We start from the raw sequence: 19,740 nt of genomic DNA on the forward strand, positions 1-19,740 counted from the left end.
TCTGAAATATTCCTTCCAGATCTTAATGTGGGTTGGCGGGGGATGGTGGGGGTTGGTTGGGGTATGCGTGTGGGAAGTAATGCTCCTTGTAGTTCAGGGCTCACCCCAGATGTTACCTCCTGAGAGGCAACATTAGACCTAATCTAAAGTAGCCCTTGGTCATTCAGATCACTGGTTTGTTTTCTTCATGCCACCCCCCCTTCTACATTATCTTCGTATGATATGTGTCTACACCTCATTTCCTGCCACACACACATAATCTTCCTCCCTGATAGCATATAAACTCCATGAAAGTAGAGACTCTCCTGGTCCTATTCGCAGCTGTAGCTGCAATGTCGCCTACTGAATAGCATATAGTAGGTATTCAATAAATAATAGATGCAATGAATTTAGTGAAAGAAGGGGACCTTGGGCAAGGCTCATTCAATATAACAGCATGCATTTAATATAATAGTTATTATTTCCTAGTTCCTTTGATCATCTTTCTAGCTCTGTTGTCTGAGAAAGCAAGGATTACATATAAAAATACAGTGTGCTCAATTTAAAGGGTCATTTTTATTTCTGGTTACTGATCCTCTCCTCTTGGTCTCCTCCAACTGAAAAAGAAGAAAGGGGAGGAGGGGGAAAAGGAACAGCAGCAGTCACGCTTCAGTATAATTTTATACCAACTGTTTTAGAATAAATCTTTAAAATTGATAATATCCAATGTTGATGAGGTTGTGAAAAAAATAGGACATTGATAAACCGCTAGTGAAAATAAATGATGATAGCATTTATTAAGCAGTTACTACGTGCTAAATACTTTACATGCTTCATTTCATTTGGTCCTCACAACCCTATGGGATAGAGAACCATTATTGTTCCCATTTTAGGAATCAAGAAATTGAGGCTCAAGGAGGTTGAGTAACTTGACTATGAAAACAGTATGTTGACACACTTTTTATTTATTTATTTATTATTATTATTATTTTTTGAGACAGAGTCTCACTTTTTGCCCAGGCTGGAGTACAGTGGAGTGGTCTCAGCTCACTGCAACTTCTACCTCTTCGGTTCAGGTGATTCTCGAGCCTCAGCCTCCCGCATAGCAGGGACTACAGGTGTGCACCACCATACCCGGCTAATTTTTGTATTTTTAGTAGAGACAGGGCTTTGCCATGTTGGCCTGGCTGGTCTTGAACTCCTGGCCTCAAGTGATCCACCTGCCTCGGCCTCCCAAAATGCTGGGATTACAGGTGTGAGCCACTGCAACTGGCCAGGCAGAACCCTTTTTTAAAGCAAAGGAAATGATATCCTAGAGCAATATTAACATTTATATCCTTTGACTCAGTCCAATCTTGCGAATTTGTTTTCTGGAATAATTCAAAAGAAGAAAAGAACTACATGCACAAAGACCTTCAACACAGCATAATCTTAAAGAGTAAAAAAGTAAAACCAGGCCTGGCATAGAGGCTCATCCTATAATCCTATCACCTAGGAGGCTTAGGTGGGAGGATCACTTGAGCCCAGAAATTTGAGACCAGCTTGAACAACAGAGTGAGAGTGAGACCTCGTCTTTACAAAAAGTGCAAAAATGAGCCAGGCATGGTAGCACATGCCTGTACTTGGGAGAGGCTGAGGAGAGAGGATCACTTAAGCATGGGAGGTTGAGGCTGCATGAGCAGTAATCAAACCACTGTACTCCAGCCTGGGTTACAAAGTGAGACCCTGTCTCAAAAAAAAAAAAAAAAGTAAAAACAGCTTAAATGCCAAACAAGAGAATGTTTAATTTATAGAACATCCACATCCTCAGTTATACTGAGCAGTACTGTTCCACCCTGATAGATGAAATGGATGTGAATGTTGCTGATCTTTTCTGAAGAAGCAGTCCCACTACACTAAAGATGAGCTGGAGACTGTTCACCTACTTTGTACTCCTGTTTGGAAATATTTAGGGGTAGTTTCTATGTAATGGGGTTTATGTGAACTCTCTTCTCATACTCCCTCCCCCAGGAAAAGCTCTTGGTATTTTCCTATCCACTTTTATTTTATTTTATTTTATTTATTTTTTCGAGATGGAGTCTTGCTCTGTCACCCAGGCTGGAGTGCACTGGTGCAGTCTCGGCTCACTGCAACCTCTGCCTCTCAGGTTCAAGCAATTCTCCTGCCTCAGCCTCCCCAGTAGCTGGGACTACAGGCGTGCGCACTACCACACCTGGCTAATTGTTTTTGTATTTTTGTTAGAGACGGGGTTTCCCTAAGTTGGCCAAGCTGGTCTCGAACTCCTGACCTCAGGTGATCTGCCCACCTCGGCCTCCCAAAGTGCTGGGATCACAGGTGTAAGCCACCGCGCCCAACCTCCTATCCACTTTTAAATAATGTATTGCTCTAAATCTTCTTCATTAAACATTTAAAACTTTTCCCATAAAAATAATTATAGAACATCAACATGATTGAATATCATATGGCGATTGAAAATATTTCCATGGTATATACAGTAAATTAAAAATCAAACTGTGAAAATGAATATATAATATTATAATAACCATTTAGAATATATGTACTTGAATTAGGACCAAAAGGGAATAACTGTAAAATAAAATTAGTTGTGTTAAGACTGTGGTATTGGTGTAATCCCAGCACTTTGGGAGGCTGAGGTGGGTGGATCACCTGAGGTCAGGAGTTCAAGACCAGCATGGCCAACATGGTGAAACCTTGTCTCTACTAAAAATACAAAAATTAGCTGGGCGTGGTGGCAGGCACCTATAATCCCAGCTACTCAGGAGGCTGAGGCAGAATTGGTTGAACCTGGGAGGCAGAGGTTGCAGTGAGCAGAGATCATGCCACTGCACTTCAGCCTGGGTGACAGAGTAAGAGACTCCGTCTCAAAAAAAAAAAAAAAAAAAAAAGCTTGTGGTATTATAGGAGGGTTTTTGTTTTTGTTTTTTGCTTTTTTTGAGACGGAGTCTCACTCTGTCACCCAGGCTGGAGTGCAGTGGTGCTATCGCAGGTTCACGCCATTCTCCTGCCTCAGCCTTCCGAGTAGCTGGGACTACAGGCACCCGCCACCACACTCGGTTAATTTTTTTGTATTTTTAGTAGAGACAGGGTTTCACCGTGTTAGCCAGGATGGTCTCGATCTCCTGACCTCGTGATCCACCCACCTCGGCCTCCCAAAGTGCTGGGATTATAGGCGTGAGCCACCACGCCCAGCATAGGAGGGTTTTTTTAAAAACAAAATTTGCTTTAATGTGACTATATTGTTTTTACTGTTAAAAAATAAATCAGAAAAGATACCCATGATAATGGGAAAGAATATTGAATTAACCCTACATGTGCTCTGCTGAAGAGAAACCTAAATAAATCATTGAACTAAAGTCAATATTTTGGTCAATACAAGGCATCTGAGGATATCAAACAAACTTGAGAAATCCATTTTTACAACTGCTTTAATGAATTTATCAGCAATTTTGAAGACTCTTGGGTGATATCCATTTGGGATCTGTGGTAACTCTTCTCAATGTCATGGTCCACCTTTTGTCCAGGCTTTAAGTTAGCACTTTTGTTCAGTATAGCTTTAGGCACCAGTGATTTTATAGTTCTGACTTTTGGTCTTGTTTTTGTATACCATGTGTCTCCTTCAGAGAAGCCACATTTATGTATCCAGCCTCAGAATTCTGTGAACACACAAGATTCTCAGGAGACTTTTCAGGGGACTTTGAACTTGCCATTGCTTCTTTTGACTTGATCTCTTCAGTCTCTTGAAGACTTGCAAATGACTCTACCAAACCTTTTCCTGAAAAACTAAGAAATGCCATATGTGAGGACATCGTGTACATAGAGTTTGTTGGTAGCAGTTCGGGGTTACAGGAATACAGGCATTGATAGAATTTCAATTTTTTGCAACTGTTACACAAAGAAAGCCAAATAAAATTTACCTTAAACCTATGTTCATATTTTATTTCCTACCTTAAGTCAGGATTCTGTGGGGTTTAGGGTTGAAGGAGTGGCAAGGGGAGGAATTGGAAGAAGATTCAAATAATTCATGTAGAGAAAATGACCCCAGAATGCTATGCCTTCTCAAGCCAGCAATCCAGGACTAGTTAGGCAGCCATGACTCTCAGGCATGGCTGACAGTCCATCTCAGATAGACTTTACTTTACTTGTCTTGACTTTACTAACCTGGAGTTTGATAAAGGCAATATTTCATTCACTACTTCGGATTCAAGGATGTCACTAATTGTTGTTTCCTAAAAGGAAAGAAAGGATGAATGTGAAAAGTTATAATGATAAACCATTAGCTATATGATCCTAGAAAAAAATATATATATAATAGATACAATACCTGCACATAGTACAAACAATGAAAAACATAAAAGGGTATAGAATGAAAAGCTGGTTGCCCTCTCTCTCTATATATATATATAACCTATCTATATCTATCTATAGACGATCTATCTATATCTGTCTGTCTATCTAGTTTTACACACATGGTACTATACATACTATCTTCACCTTGCTTCTTTTGTTATATAAATTTTGGAGATATTGCAGAAAATTTTATTTTTAAAATAACTGCTTTGTTGAGAAGTAATTCACATACTATAAAGTTTTCCCTTTTAACGGGTTCAATTCAGTGCTTTCTAATGTACTCACACACTTATGCAACCATCACCACTGTCTAATTCCAGAATATTTTCATCACCCCCCAAAAAAGCCCATACCCAGGAGCAGTCTACTCCCCATTTATTCCTCCCCCGAATCCTTGGCAATCACTAATATACTTTCTGTCTTTATGGATTTCCTTATTCTGGATGTTTCATATAAATGGAATCATACAATATGTGGCCTTTTATGTCTGCCTTCTTTAAAATATTATCATGTTTTCAAGCTTCATTATGTTATAGTAAGTATCAATAGTTTATGTCTTTTATGGCTGAATAATATTCCAGTGTTTGGATAAAACACATTTTGTTTATCCATTCATCAGGGGATGGAGAGTGGGTTGTTTTCACTTTTTAGTTATTATGAATAATGCTGCTATGAATATTTATCTACAAGTTTCTGGTAGGACATATATTTTTATTTTTCTTGGATATTGTGATGGTCAGAAAGTTTTTAAAAATTTTTATTTATACTATTGAATATTGACAAATTATAAGTGCCTATACTTACAGGGTACAAAGTGATGCTATGATATATAATATGGAATGATTGAATTGAGGTAATTAACATATCCATCACCTCAAATACTTACTCCTCCGGTCTAACTGAAACATTGCACCTTTGGCCAACATCTCCCCATTGCCTCCCCACCCCTCAGCCTCTGGTAACCAGCATTTTGCTCTATGCTTACATGTGTTCAATTGTTTTAGATTCCACATTTAAGTGAGAAGATGTGGTATTTGTTTTTCTGTGCCAGGCTTTTTTCACTTAGCATAATGTCCTCCAGGTTCACCAATGTTGTTGCAAATGACAGAATTTCCCTCCTTTTTAAGGTTAAATAGTATTGTATCATATATATATACCACATTTTCACACACCATAGTGTATATCACATACTGACTTCAAATCCTTTGGATGTATACCCAGAAGTAAGACTGCTGGATCATATGGTAGTTCTATTTTCACTTTGTTGGGAAAACTCCACACAGTTTTCCATAATTGCTGTACTAATTTATATTCCAAACAACAGTGTACAAGGTTTCCCTTTTCTCCACATCCTTGCCAACACATTATCTTTCATATTTTTGGTTTGTTGAGATAGGGTGTTGCTCTGTCACCCAGGCTGGAGTGCAGTAGCATGAACATAGTTCACTGCAGCCTTGACCTCCTGGGCTTAAGGAATCCTCACACCTCAGCCTCCTGAGAAGCTACAACCACAGGTGCACACCACCAAACCCAACTAATTAAAACAAACAAAAAAATTTTTTGTAGATACAGGGTCTTGCTGTGTTGCCCAGGCTGGTCTGGAACTCCTGACCTCAAGCAATCTTCCCAACTCAGCCTCCCAAACTGCTGGGATTACAGGTTTGGGCTACCATGCCTGGCCCTTATCTTTCATCTTTTTGATAAGAGTCATTTTGACAGGTGTGAGGTGATATCCCATTGTGGTTTTAATGTGCATTTCCATAACGATTCATGATGTTGAGCTTTTTTTTTTCATATATCTGTTGTCCATTTGTATGTCTTTTTTTGAGAAATGTCTATTCAGGCCCTTTGCCTACTTTTTAATTGGGTTGTGTTCTTGCTATTGAGTTGAGATCCTTATATATTTTGGATATTAATCCCTTATCAGATGTGTAGCTTACAGATATTTTCTCCCAATCCATAGGTTGCCTCTTCACTCTGTTAATTGTTTCTTTTGCTGTGCAGAAGCTTTTTAGTTTGATATAATCCCATCCCATTTGTATATGTTTGTTTTTGTTCCCTGAGCTTTTCGTGTCACATTGGAAAAATTGTTGTCCAGGTCAATATCATGTAGTTTTTCCCCTATGTAGTGTTCTTCTAGTAGTTTTACAATTTCAGGTCTTGTCTTTAAGTCTTTCATCCATTTGGAGTTGATTTTTTAATGTGGTGTTAGGTAACGGTCCACTTTCATTCTTCTGCACATAGATATCCAGTTTTCTCAATACTGTTTTGTTGAAGGGACTGTCCTTTTCTCAATGTCATTTTCATCCTTTGTCAAAAAATTAACTGACTGTAGGCCAGGTGTGGTGTCTGACACCTATAATCCCAGCATTTTGGGAGGCCAAGGCAGAAGCATTGCTTAAGCCCAGGAGTTTGAGACCAGCCTGGACAACATGACAAGACCCCATCGCTACAAAAAATTTAAAGAATTAGCTGAGTGTGATGGCGTGCGCCTATGGTTCCAGCTACTTGGAAGGCTGAGGTGGGAGGATTGCTTGAGCCCAGGAAGTTGAGGCTGCAGTGAGCTGTGATTGCACCACTGCTCTCCAGGCTAGGCAACAGAAAAAGAAAAATCAATTGTAAATGTGTGGGTTTGTTTTTAGGCTCTCTATGCTGTTTCATTTGGTCAATGTGTCTATTTTAATGCCAGTCCCATGTTGTTTTAATTGCTGTAGTTCTGTTATACACACACACACACACACACACACACACACACACACACACACATACATATATATATATATATATATATATTTTTTTTTTTTAGACAGGGTCTTGTTCTGTTACCCAGGCTGGAGTGCAGTGGCACAATCATGGCTCACTGCAACCTCTACCACCTGGGCTCAAGCAGTCCTCTTGCCTCAGCCTCCCAAATAGCTGAGATTACTATGCCCGGCTAATTTTTTACTTTTTTGTAGAGATGGGGTTTTGCAATGTTGGTCTTGAACTCCTGGGTACAAGCTGGTCTCAAACTCCTGGGCCCAAGCAATCTGCCCCATTCAGCCTCCCAAAGTGCTGGGATTACAAGCCTGAGCCACCATGCCCAACCTGTAATATAGTTTGAAATCAGGTAGTATGAGGCCTCCAGCTTTCTTCTTTCTGCTGAATATTGCCTTGGCTATTTGGGGGTTTTGTAGTTCCACATGAATTTTTGGACTGTTTTTTCTATTTCTATGAAAAATGACATTGGAATTTTGATAGGTATTGCACTGAACCTATAGATTGCTTTGGGTGGTATGGGCATTTTAGCAATATTAATTCTTTCGATTCATGAACATTAATATCTTTTCATTTATTGTATTTTCTTCAATTTATTTCATCAAAGTTTTGTAGTTTTAAGTATACCGATCTTTCACCTCTTTGGTTAAATTTATTCCTAAGTAGTTTATTTCTTTTGAAGTTATTGTAAATGGTATTATTTTCTTGATTTCTTTTTTGGATAATGTGTTGTTGGTGTATAGAAGCACTACTGATTTTGGTGTGTTGATTTTGTATCCTGCAACTTTACTATATTTGCTTCTTAGTTCTAACAGTTTTTAGGGATTTCTATATATAAGATCATGTTAACAAGTAGACACAATTTCAGTTTCCTTTCCTATTTGGATGCCTTTTATTTCTTTCTCTTGCCTAATTGCTCTGGCAAAGATTTCCAGTATATATGAAATAGAAGTGGTGAGCGTGGGCATCCTTGTCTTGTTCTTGATCTTTGAGAAAAAGCTTCCAACTTTTCACCATTGAGTATAATGTTAGCTGTGGGCTTGTCATATATGGCCTTTATTGTATTGAGGTATATTCCTCCTAAACCTAATCTTTTGAGAGTTTTTATCATGAAATGATTTGAATTTTGTCAGATGCTTTTTCTGTATGTAATAAGATGATCATATGGTTTTTGTCCTTCATTCTATTAATGTGGTGTATCACATTTATTGATTTGCATATTTTGAGCCATCCTTGTATTCCTGGGACAAATCTCACTTGATCATGGTGAATGATCTTTTTATAGTCTTGCCTGGTTTTGGCATCTGGGTAATGCTGGCCTCATTTAATGAGTTTGTTAGTATTCCCTCCTCTTTATTTTTTTTGAAGAGTTTGAGTAAGATTGGTATTCCTTCTTTAAATATTTGGTGGACTTCAGGAGTGAATCCAGCAGGTTCTGATCTTTTCTTTGATGGAAGACTTTTTATTATGGCTTTGATCTCATGATTCATTATTGCTTTGTTGAAGTTTTCTATTTCTTCATGGTTCAATCTTGGTAGGTTGTATGTTTCTAGAAATTTATCCATTTCTTCTAGGTTTTCCTATTTGTTGGCATATGGTTATTCATAATAGTCTCTAATGATTCTTTGTATTTCTGAGATCTCAGTTGTTATGTCTCCTTTTTCATTTCTGATTTATTTATTTGGGTCTTCTCTCTTTTTTTCTTAGTTAGTCCAGCTAAAGATTTGTTGATTTTGTTTATCTTTAAAAAAAACCCCAACTTTTTGTTTCATTGATCTTCTATGTCGTTCTTTTAATCTCAATTTCATTTATTTCTGCTCTAATCTTTTTTGTTTGTTTGTTTTGTTTTGAGACAGAGTCTTGCTCTGTCACCCAGGCTGGAGAGCAGTGGCGTGATCTCGGCTCACTGCAACCTCCACCTCCCAAGTTCAAGTGATTCTGCTGCCTCAGCCTCCCAAGTAGCTGGGATTACAGGTGCGTGCCACCACGCCCAGCTAATTTTTTGTATTTTTAGTAGAGACAGGGTTTCACTGTGTTAACCAGGATGGTCTCAATCTCCTGACCTTGTGATCTGCCTGCCTTGGCCTCCCAAAGTGCTGGGATTATAGGTGTGAGCCACTGTGCCCGGCCTGCTCTAATCTTTATTATTTCTTTCCTTGTATCAATTTTGGGTTTGGTTTGTTCTTGCTTTTCTAGTTTCTTGAGGTGCATCTTCAGGTTATTTGAAGTCTTTGATATAGGTGTTTATTGTTATAAACTTCCCTCTTAAGGCCAGGCATGGTGGCTTATGCCTATAATCCCAGCACTTTCAGAGGCTGAGGCGGGTGGATCACCTGAGATCGGGAGTTCCAGACCAGCCTGACCAACATGGAGAAACCCCGTCTCTACTAAAAATACAAAATTAGCCAGGCATGGTGGCACATGCCTGTAATCCCAGCTACTCAGGAGGCTGAGGCAGGAGAATCGCTTGAACCCGGGAGGCAGAGGTTGCAGTGAGCCAAGATTGCGCCATTGCACTCCAACCTGGGCAACAAGAGTGAAATTCCATCTAAAAACAAACAAACAACAACAAAAAACTTCCCTCTTAATATTGCTTTTATCATATCCCATAGATTTTGTATTCCCATTTCCATTTGTTTCAAGATATTTTAAAATTTCCATCTTAATTTCTTAATTAACCCATTGGTCATTTGGGAATATGTTGTTTTATTTCCATGTGTTTGTGTAGTTTCCAAGGTTTTTCCTGTTATTGATTTCTAGTTTCATTTCATTGTGTTCAAAGAAGATACTTGACACAATTTCTATTTTTCGAATTTGTACTTGTTTTGTGGTCTAAGATATGGTCTATTCTGAAAAATGTTCTATGTGCTGATGAAAAGAATGTGTATTCTGCAACAGTGGGTATGTTCCATAAGTGTCAGTTAGATCTACTAGGTCTAGTGTGTAGTTTAACTCCACTATTTGTTGATTTTCTGTTAGGATGATCTGTCCATTATGGAGAGTTGGGTGTTAAAGTCCCCACTATTATTATGTTGCAGTCTATCTCACTTTAGGTCTATTAATGTTAGCCTTATATATTTGGGAGCTCTGGTGTTGGATGCATAGATATTTATAATTGTTATATTCTCCTGCTGAATTGGCCCTTTTATCATTATATAGGTTACCCTCCTTGTCGTTTTTAGTCTTTGACTTGTAGTCTAATTTATCTGATATGACTATAGCTAGTCCTGCTCCTCTTTGGTTTCCAGTTGCATGGAATATCTTTTTCCACTCCTTTTCAGTCTCTGTGTGTCTTTATAGATGAGATGGGTTTCTTGAGGGCAGCATATAGTTGGGTTTTATTTCTTTATCCATTCAGCTACTTGCTGACTTTTATTTTTTTGCATTGATTTTATTTATTTATTTTTTTGAGATGGAGTCTCACTCTGTCACCCAGGCTGGAGTGCAGTGGCTCACTGCAACCTCTGCCTCCCAGGTTCAAGTGATTCTCCTGCCTCAGCCTCCTGAGTAACTGGGATTACAAGCACATACCACCACGCCCAGCTAATTTTTTTGTATTTTTAGTAGAGATGGGGTTTCACCATGTTGGCCAGGCTGGTCTCGAACTCCTGACCTCAGGTGATCAACCACCGCAGCCTCCCAAAGTGGATTACAGGCATGAACCACCACACCCAGCCAAATCTTTAATGCTAGATCCCTGCCTCCTTTTTGGCTCTAGGTGGCACCTTAAGCCCAGGTTCACCTTGGCTCTAGTAAATGGTGACAGCACTGCCTGTCCCAAATAGGGGAGGTCCCAAAGGGATTATCCTGGCAGTGAGGGAAGGCTGTCTAGGGGCTCATGCCCAGGAGACCTGGGGGACATAGCTCCTACAGCCACTCTTATGTCTTCTTTGGCTGAGTTACAGAGCAGAGTCCCACCTCTTCTGTTTCAGGGATATTTCAGGGATATGCCTGTCTTCAGGGATATTTCTGCCTGCAGGAAGTTGTGATACTACTACCTGTGGGTTAAGACAAGGACAGGTTTCTGGCTAGGAACCCCAAGAAAGTGGGGAATCTGTTTGACTACCTCCGTTTTACTTTTTCCAGTGTAGAAACCATAAGTTGAGAGATTTTCCAAACAGTGGGTGCCTGGCAGAATGTGGGGAAGGGTATTGTGGATGTGGAAGTTGGATTCTCCTACCATCTGCTCAGAGTGTTTCCACTTCTCTGTGGCCTCAGGAACTGACTCATCCTCATGCTGGAGTTCTGCATTGTTGCTGGTGAAGACCTCAGTGCTGTATATTTCTTTCTGTTTCTTTGTTGGAGGGAGAGAAGCCAGCTTGCCTCTATGCCACCATTTTGGAACAGGAAACTCCTTAAGATTCTGAGTTTAAAAACAATTTTGGAGTTATTTATTCCAATAGGTATCAAGATGTTAGAAGTTAGTACCTTTGACACATACGGAATATTGAGTTTGATGTGCTATAGTTCTGATCTATGTGACCATTCTTATCTTGATTCAAGGTTAACAATATGGATCGCAAAGCTATTGGTCCCAGACATACTCCATTAAGTCTTCTAACTCAGCACTTGTAATACTATAGTACTTATTTACAAATGTGTCTGTCCTTCTCTAGTAGACCAAAGGCCTCTGAAAACAGGGACTATCTTTTTATTCCCAGGACCTAGGCCATTTCCTGGAATTGATAAGTATTCGTTGAATGAATAAGTAAAAGAATGAATGACTAGACAATTGAAAACAGTTGTGGCTCAAGGAAAGACATAAATTACTGGATATCAAGCCACACTACTTGGCAGTTCTACTTTTGACAAAATCAGAAAAAAAAACAAAAACCCACTCATATAGCTTGGAAATAATCACCTCTCTGAGACCAAACAAGTCTTACAGCAACAGTGATCAACAAGCAGGATCTACTATCCAGTATCTTGGGAAGAAACATCTAGTAGGTGATATAAACCAGAGAAGAAAGTAATCAGCCTCCATCTTGGTTTCAGAATATGATTCTGTTCATTGAACTCCCTCTTGCTGACTTGCTTACCAGACATACTATGGACCTGATCTGAATCTGTACTATTTTCTGCATCTCTCTGTATTTGGCCACTTGTCTGCTTGGACTTTTGGAACATAATTGCTTCTCTTTCACTCAGATGCTCTCTTTAGGCTTGACTCTTTGCCATAGCAAACGTCACTTTACTTCACTGAGTCTCAGATTTGCTCACGTTTTAGATGGGGCTAGAATCATACATGGCAAACAGTGCTGTTGAGAGTAAGGCACATATGTTAAAACACTGAATATTTATTCATTCTCAAATATTTATGGAGTACCTGTCCATAGATACAGTAATATATGAGATACACTCCTTGCCCTCCAGGAACTCACTGCTGAGTTAATGAGATAGAGAAGAAAAAGGGCAATGACAATACAGTGTATTAAGGAAGAAGCTATGAGGCATATACAAATTGCTTGGAGATCACACAGGAGGAGATAGTTTACTAAAATCTGGCTGATCAAGAGCAGTCTCAGGGTCTGCTATCCTGGTGTGCAGCCAAGAGCCTCTTTGCCACAGCCTACCATGAGGCCAAGAGCCCAGCTACAGCTATATAAAGATGAAGGTAAGAGACAGCACAGCAGCCGTAGCAACCCGAACTTCACATTAAAGGCAGGCCCAATAGGAAGCACACATCTTACCTCTCCTCTGCGAATATGGATGCTCCTTATAATTCGCTCTAAGAAGCCAATCTGCTGTGTGAGACGAAGACTATTTTCCTGTAATTGCTTATTTTCTTTATCCATGTAAAGTACCCTAAGAATGGCATAAATCAGTGGCATGATTAGAAATTTCTGTATCATTACTAAAAACCCAAAGCTACATCCCACTTCCCACTGGCCCTGGATCTTAGACTACTGTCCAGATTTTAGAAGCAAGTTTGACAGAATAATTCCCACCATATTCCAAGAACAAGTGTGTTGTTGAATACTGAGTGTCAACTTGATTGCATGGAGGGATACAAAGTATTATCCTGGGTGTGTCTGTGAGGGTGTTGCCAAAGGAGATTAACATTTGAGTCGTGGGCTGGGGAAGGCAGATCCCCTCTTAATCTGGTGGGCACCATCTAATCAGCTTCCAGTGAATATAAAGCCGGCAGGAAAACGTGAAAAAGAGAGACAGGCCCCGCCTCCCGGCTTACATCTTTCTCCCATGCTGGATGCTTCCTGCCCTCAAACACAGGACTCTGAGTTCTTCAGTTTTGGGACTCGGACTGGCTCTCCTTGCTCCTCAGCTTGTGGACAGCCGATTGTGGACTTTGTGATTGTGTAAGTTAATACTTAATAAACTCCTCTTTATATATATATATATATATATATATATATATATATATATATACTCTCCTTTACATATACATATTTATGTCTCCTGTTCTTTTCCTCTAAGAGAACCCTAATACACCAAGTAAAAGTTAATAAACTTCTGGGCTGTACATGGTTATTAAATACATGTACAAGAGTATTAATTCTAGCCCTTGAAAAATTTAAGGAAGGATATGATCCCATTTAGGGTGGGAATGAAACAAGAGAGACTCTGTATCCCTTCAAATATTGTAGCTACATAGCTTGTATCTGGTTCTGTTATCATACTGATCGGATTCTGATTTCTTGTGAAGTAGAAATAGTGGTAGCAGCAGCAGCAACCATGTTTCAAGTACTTGCCATGTACTTATGCAATGTAACCTACCCACACAGTAAGCACTTAAAACTTTTCATGTATTAGCTCATTTAATATGCACAGCAACCTGATGAAATATACACTGTTGTGACAAATCTGAGCCTCAGTTTCCTTATTTGTAAAATGAGGAAATACTCCTTGGAAGAAACTTACTGTAAGGAAAACATTCAATCCAGTCCAGGTGATTGTGTCATCAGTAGGGCAAGATAGAAAGATGATTAATGTTAATGCAAAGGTAATGAGTTAATTGTGTTGGATCCTGACTGTCAGAAGCTATGACAGTTTGAGAAGAGCTATGATTTATATGGGACATCTAAAAGGGGAGACACAGACAGTAAAAGATCAGAGATTCTCCAAGCCTGCCCAGAGACGTGTGCCCAAAGCAGTGGACAAGAACATTCCAGTCTGCTTGGCGTCCTCTCCCCAGACTACGGTGCTATGGTCTAGGGCCAAGCTGCTGAGGTCCACATGCTGCTCTGTCACTGACTGGGCTGAGTGAGTTCCCTCACCTCTCTGGACCTTGGCTTCCTATCTGTAAAATAAGGCTAATAGTGCCTCTCTCCTGGGATTGGTGTCAGGATTAAATGAATGAAAGAGCTTAGAACAGTGCCTAGCATATAGTAATTGCTCAGACAAATCTTAATCATTCCAGTTATTATTGGTGACATTATTTGTTAACATCAACCCACTCTCTTTGATTATAATGAAAGTCTCCTATGAAGAAGAGAATGCTCAGGCTGGCTGATATATGACTTATTTTCTGCTTATAATATTTCTCATTAAAAATTAATACTCTGATATCCTGTGGATTTCATGAATTTAAGTTACTTCTGTGAGCCTAATTCTCTCTTGTTCTACCTTGATTCCATAGGTATCCAATAATAAAAATGTGGATCAACACACACAAAATGACAGGCCAGAATCTACACAGCCAAGTCCTCAGTGAGGCAATGACATTATGAAACAGCCTATCTAAATAGCCAACCAGCCTCCTCCATGATATTTTTCTCTTTAATTTAACAATTTCTGCCACTTGTATGATCTGCCAAAAACAGCAGACAGCAGAGCGAGAGTCATAGGGTAGGCTACAAACTCAAAGGACAGTCTCTAGAACCATCTCTTTGTTGAGGGAGAAACATCCTCTTGTGGAGTTTATTGGCTCCCACGCAGAATGGCACCTACCTGCTCTGGATGGAAGATATCGTCCATTTGTTGCTGTGGATCAACTCTTCTTGCTCTATGACTTGCTCCTGAAGTTTCCTTTTTTCTAGAAGCAGGGTATCATTTTGGGCAGTGATCTGGTCCTGTATTGCCTTCTCCTAGGGATTAGAAAGTCTCCTAATTACCACAGCAGGAGAAAGTATGATAAATTTAAGAGCATAAGCCTGTTTCTAAATCTAGCAGAAATTTTCCCTTATTTACTTTTTTTTTCCTGTCCCCTAGTCTGTTTCTATCTGTTTGCTGACATTGTCATTCACTGTAGCTAAATAGTTTTTCAATTTTCAAGAGGTTATTTTATGTCATGTCATATATATATATATATATTTTTGTTTGTTTGTTTGTTTGTTTAAGACAGAACTTGCCCTGTCACCCACGGTGGAATACAGTGACGTGATCTCTGCTCACTGCAAGCTCCGCCTCCCAGGTTCATGCCATTCTCCTGCCTCAGCCTCCCGAGTAGCTGGGACTACAGGTGCCCACCACTACGCCCGGCTAAGTTTTTTGTATTTTTAGTAGAGATGGGGTTTCACCGTGTTAGCCAGGATGGTCTCTATCTCCTGACCTTGTGATCCGCCCACCTTGGCCTCCCAAATTGCTGGGATTACAGGCGTGAGCCACCGCGCCCAGCCCATGTCATGTATTTTTTTTTCTTCTTTTTCATGACCCTGAAAGTAGTGAGATCATGTTGTTTTTTGTTTGTTTGTTTTGTTTTGTTTTTGACATGGAGTCTTGCTTTGTTGCCCAGGCTGGAGTGCAGTGGCAATATCTCGGCTCACTACAACCTCTGCCTCTCAGGTTTAGCCTCAGCCTCCCGAGTAGCTGGGATTACAGGCATCCACTACCATACCCAGCTAATTTTCATATTTTTAGTAGAGACAGGGTTTCGCCATGTTGGCCAGGCTGATCTCAAACTCCTGATCACAAGTGATCTGCCCGCCTAGGCCTCCCAAAGGTTTGGGATTACAAGCGTGAGCCACTGCGTCCAGCTGTTTTTTTTGTTTTTTTGTTTTTTTTTAGACAGGATCTAGCTCTGTCATCCAGACTGGGGTGCAGTGGTACAATCATGGCTCACTGTAACCTCACACACTCCTGGGCTCAAGTGATCATGTGCCTCAGCCTCCTGAGTAGCTAGGACTACAGGCATGAACCACCACAGCTGGCTAATTTTTAAATTTTTTGTAGAGTCAGATGCCTGGTGCCATGGCTCACACCTGTAATCCCAGCACTCTGGGAGGCCAAAGTGGGAGGATTGCTTGAGCCCAGGAGTTTGAGACCAGCCTGGTCAACATGGTGAGACCCCGTCTCCACACACACACACACACACACACACACACACACACACACACACACACACACAAAAGCCATGTGTGGAGTTCAAGGCTGCAGTGAGCTAGGATCACACCACTGCACTCTAGCCTGGGTGACAGAATGAGACTCTGTCTCAAAAAAATTTTTTTAAGATAAAAAATAAAATAAAATAGTAGAAACAGGGTCTTGCTCTGTTGCTCAGGCTGGTCTCAAACTCCTGGCCTCAAACTATCCTCCTGCTTCAGCCTCCCAAAGGACTGGGATTACAGGCATGAGACACTGTGCCCAACCTACATGTTTCTTTTAAATAAGATACTAATGTAGGTCATTCAGAAAAGACTGGCCATCTATTATTATTATTAATTTTTTTTTAGATAACGTTTTGCTCTTTCACCCAGGCTGGAGTGCAGTGGTGCAATCTCGGCTCACTGCAACCTCTGCCCGCTGGGTTCAAGCAACTCTCCTGCCTCAGCCTCCTGAGTAGCTGACATTATAGGTGCCCACCACCGCACCCAGCTAATTTTTGTACTTTTAGTAGAAATGGGGTTTTGCCATGTTGGTCAGGCTGGTCTCAAACTCCTGACCTCAGATGATGCACCCACCTCGGCCTCCCAAAGTGCTAGAATTACAGGCATGAGCCACCGTGCCTGGCCATCCATCTATTATTAAAGACCTGTAGGATGTTGATTAGATTATGTTCTGAAAAAGCTATTCCAGATTTTAAAGTCCATCTCAGGGACCCAGCAATATCTAATGGTAGTCTGACCTGCTATAATTTAAAGACATTTAATTAATAATGTATTGGTAAGGATTGAGAATAGAAGCAATCATCCCACAGATAAACCCTAGACAGCTCTAACTGGATTAAAAAGTGTACTGCATGAGGAAGGTGACTGACACCTTGTCCTTGGGAAATACTGTATTTTTTAAAACAAACAAAAATTCCAGACACATGCTGTGATAATAGGATAAAATGGGAAAGTCTGGTTTGAGTGGTCACAACAGAAGTCTCAATTGACTCATTATATAAAGAAAAAGCTGAAGGAATGAAGCCAAAAGAAGTGGCATTACTTTTTGGAGACTTAGAAAGAAATCCGGCATTTTTATGCTCAGTGCTCTGGTCCTTGGGCCCTAAAATATACATAAAATAAGAATTCCTAGGTTTGTACCACTGTGGCATTAAAAGCTCTAACATCAGTCTTCTCTAGGCTAAGTTGTTCTAATTCTGTTAACAATTTCTCATGTGAACAATGAATCCACCAATTAACATTCTTCTAAGATTTTTTTTTTTTTTTTTTGAGATGAAGTTTCACTCTTTTCACCTAAGCTGGAGTGCAATGGTGCAATCTTGGCTCACTGCAACTTCTATCTCCCTGGTTCAAGCAATTCTCCTGCCTCAGCCTCCCAAGTAGCTGGGATTACAGGCATGAGCCACCACACCTGGCCCTTCTAAGAGATTATATACCAAAAAAAGGAAAATAACATCTATGAAAAATGTGTATGTACCAAGTACCACTTTAGAAATTTTATGTTTTAATACTCACAAAAGCCTTGTGTATGTAAGGTAGGGATTATTTCCCTCATTTTACAGATGAGGAAAGTGATACACAGAGACTTGTCCAAGCTTACAGGCAGGGCTAGAATTTGAATCCAAGTCTATTTAAGGCCAAAGCCCATAGTACCCTTCAATGGCAGTGAGCAAAAGATCCAATTATTCTCTCAGCCTCTGCTTATTTGGGAGCTCCAGCATATTTTATGAAGACCTGTGGTTCTTTGGGTAGGTGCATTAGTTTCCTAGGGCTGCCATAACATTTTCTCATAGTTTTGAGTGATAGAAATCTGAAATCACATTGTTGTCAGGGTTAATTACTAATGGGGGCTCCAGGAGAGATTGTGTTGCATGCCTTTCTCCTAGCTTCTGGTGGTTGCCAGCAACCCTTGCTATTTCTTGGCTTGTAGCTGTATCATTCCAGTCTCTGAATTCATCATCATGAGGCATTCTTCCCCGGTCTGTGTCTGTCTGTGTGTTTTCCCCTCTTCCTATAAGGACAGCAATCATCTTAGATTTATGATTCACCCTAATCCAGGATAATCTCACTTAACTAATTGTATCTGCAAAGACCCTATTTCTATATAAGGTCACATTCTAAGGTTCTAGGACATGAATTTGAGGGATGCTATTCAACCCAGTGTAGTCAGGAAGAAAGCTAGCATGCCTGTTGAAAGCAGAAGACTGTTTTTCTGGCCTAGAAGCAAAATGCAAAAGTATGAAAAAGAACTGATAATATAGAAATAGGCTGATGATATGTCTGATGGACCCATGAACTAGGGTTGCTACTTTTTTTTTCCTTTCTTTCTCTTACTCTTTATTTATTTATTTATTTATTTAGATGGAGTTTTCCTCTTGTTCCCCAGGCTAGAGTGCAATGGCATGATCTCAGCTCACTGCAACCTCCGCCTCTTGGGTTCAAGAGATTCTCTTGCCTCAGTCTCCTGAGTAGCTGGAATTACAGGCGTGTGCCACCATGCTCGGCTAATTTTTTTGTATTTTCAGTAGAGATGGGATTTCACCATGTTGGCCAGGCTAGTCTCGAACTCCTGACTTCAGGTGATCTGCCCACCTCGGCCTCCCAAAGTGCTGGGATTACAGGCGCAAGCCACCGTGCCCTGCCTCTTCTTTTCTTTCTTTTTTTTTTTTTTTTGCCCATGGGTGCTATTAAAATGGATTACTACTTTTTTTTTATACACTTTCCATAGTCTTTTCCTAGTTCTAAGCTGGATCTCAGTCTCTAAAAGTTTGAAAAATTAATGGCAAAAAAAGGAGGACTGCAAAAATCCAACTTATTTTTCTTCTCTCACTATAGTTTAGAGTATCAAGAGGATTTTTTATTTTAGTTAGAGACAGAGCTTCTCTATGTTGCCCAGGCTGGAGTGCAGTGGCTATTTATAAGCACAATTATAGCCCACTGTAACCTTGAACTCCTAGCCTCAAGCAATCCTCCTGCCTTGGCCTCCCAAAGTGCTGGAATTACAGGCATGAACCATTGCACCCAGCCAATTTTTTAAAACTAAGAATGCAATATTTGTGACCCACCTATTATATTCCAAAAATGCTTTATTGTGTATAGTCTGGGAATTCTTGACCTAGGGTCCCAGGATAGTTGATGGAATCACTGAAATTACATTAATGGTTATGGTATCCTTGGCACACAGTGGTGGTATAAAAATTTGTTGAGTGTGGAAATGAATATTTTAGGAATGATGATAGAGTTCTCAATATTCTGAAAGGGCTAGTGATCCCAAGAAGGGAAAACCTTACTGGCCTAGTCAGTTACTCTCCATCTTGAATTTATATAGTTTAATAATCCCACAACCATTCTG

The 19,740-nt window shown here is 40.0% G+C and overlaps 1 protein-coding gene across 5 annotated transcripts in view; it reads right to left on the bottom strand.

The window, feature by feature from the left end:
* Nucleotides 1-536: 536 nt before the first annotated feature.
* Nucleotides 537-19,740, bottom strand: part of CCDC30 (coiled-coil domain containing 30) — a 176,464-nt gene continuing 157,260 nt past the window's right edge. For all 5 annotated transcript variants that reach the window (XM_055094523.3, XM_034962696.4, XM_055094519.2 and 2 more), the window contains 5 exons: nucleotides 15,013-15,149; nucleotides 12,795-12,909; nucleotides 11,285-11,467; nucleotides 4,159-4,226; nucleotides 537-3,780 (listed from right to left, as the gene is read on the bottom strand). In XM_055094523.3, coding sequence (XP_054950498.1) covers nucleotides 3,570-3,780; nucleotides 4,159-4,226; nucleotides 11,285-11,467; nucleotides 12,795-12,909; nucleotides 15,013-15,149 — 714 coding nt within the window. In that variant the 3' untranslated portion in view covers nucleotides 537-3,569. The remainder of the gene's footprint in view (nucleotides 3,781-4,158; nucleotides 4,227-11,284; nucleotides 11,468-12,794; nucleotides 12,910-15,012; nucleotides 15,150-19,740) is intronic.

Source organism: Pan paniscus, chromosome 1, assembly GCF_029289425.2.
Source record: "Pan paniscus chromosome 1, NHGRI_mPanPan1-v2.0_pri, whole genome shotgun sequence".
Taxonomy (NCBI): Eukaryota; Metazoa; Chordata; class Mammalia; order Primates; family Hominidae; genus Pan; species Pan paniscus.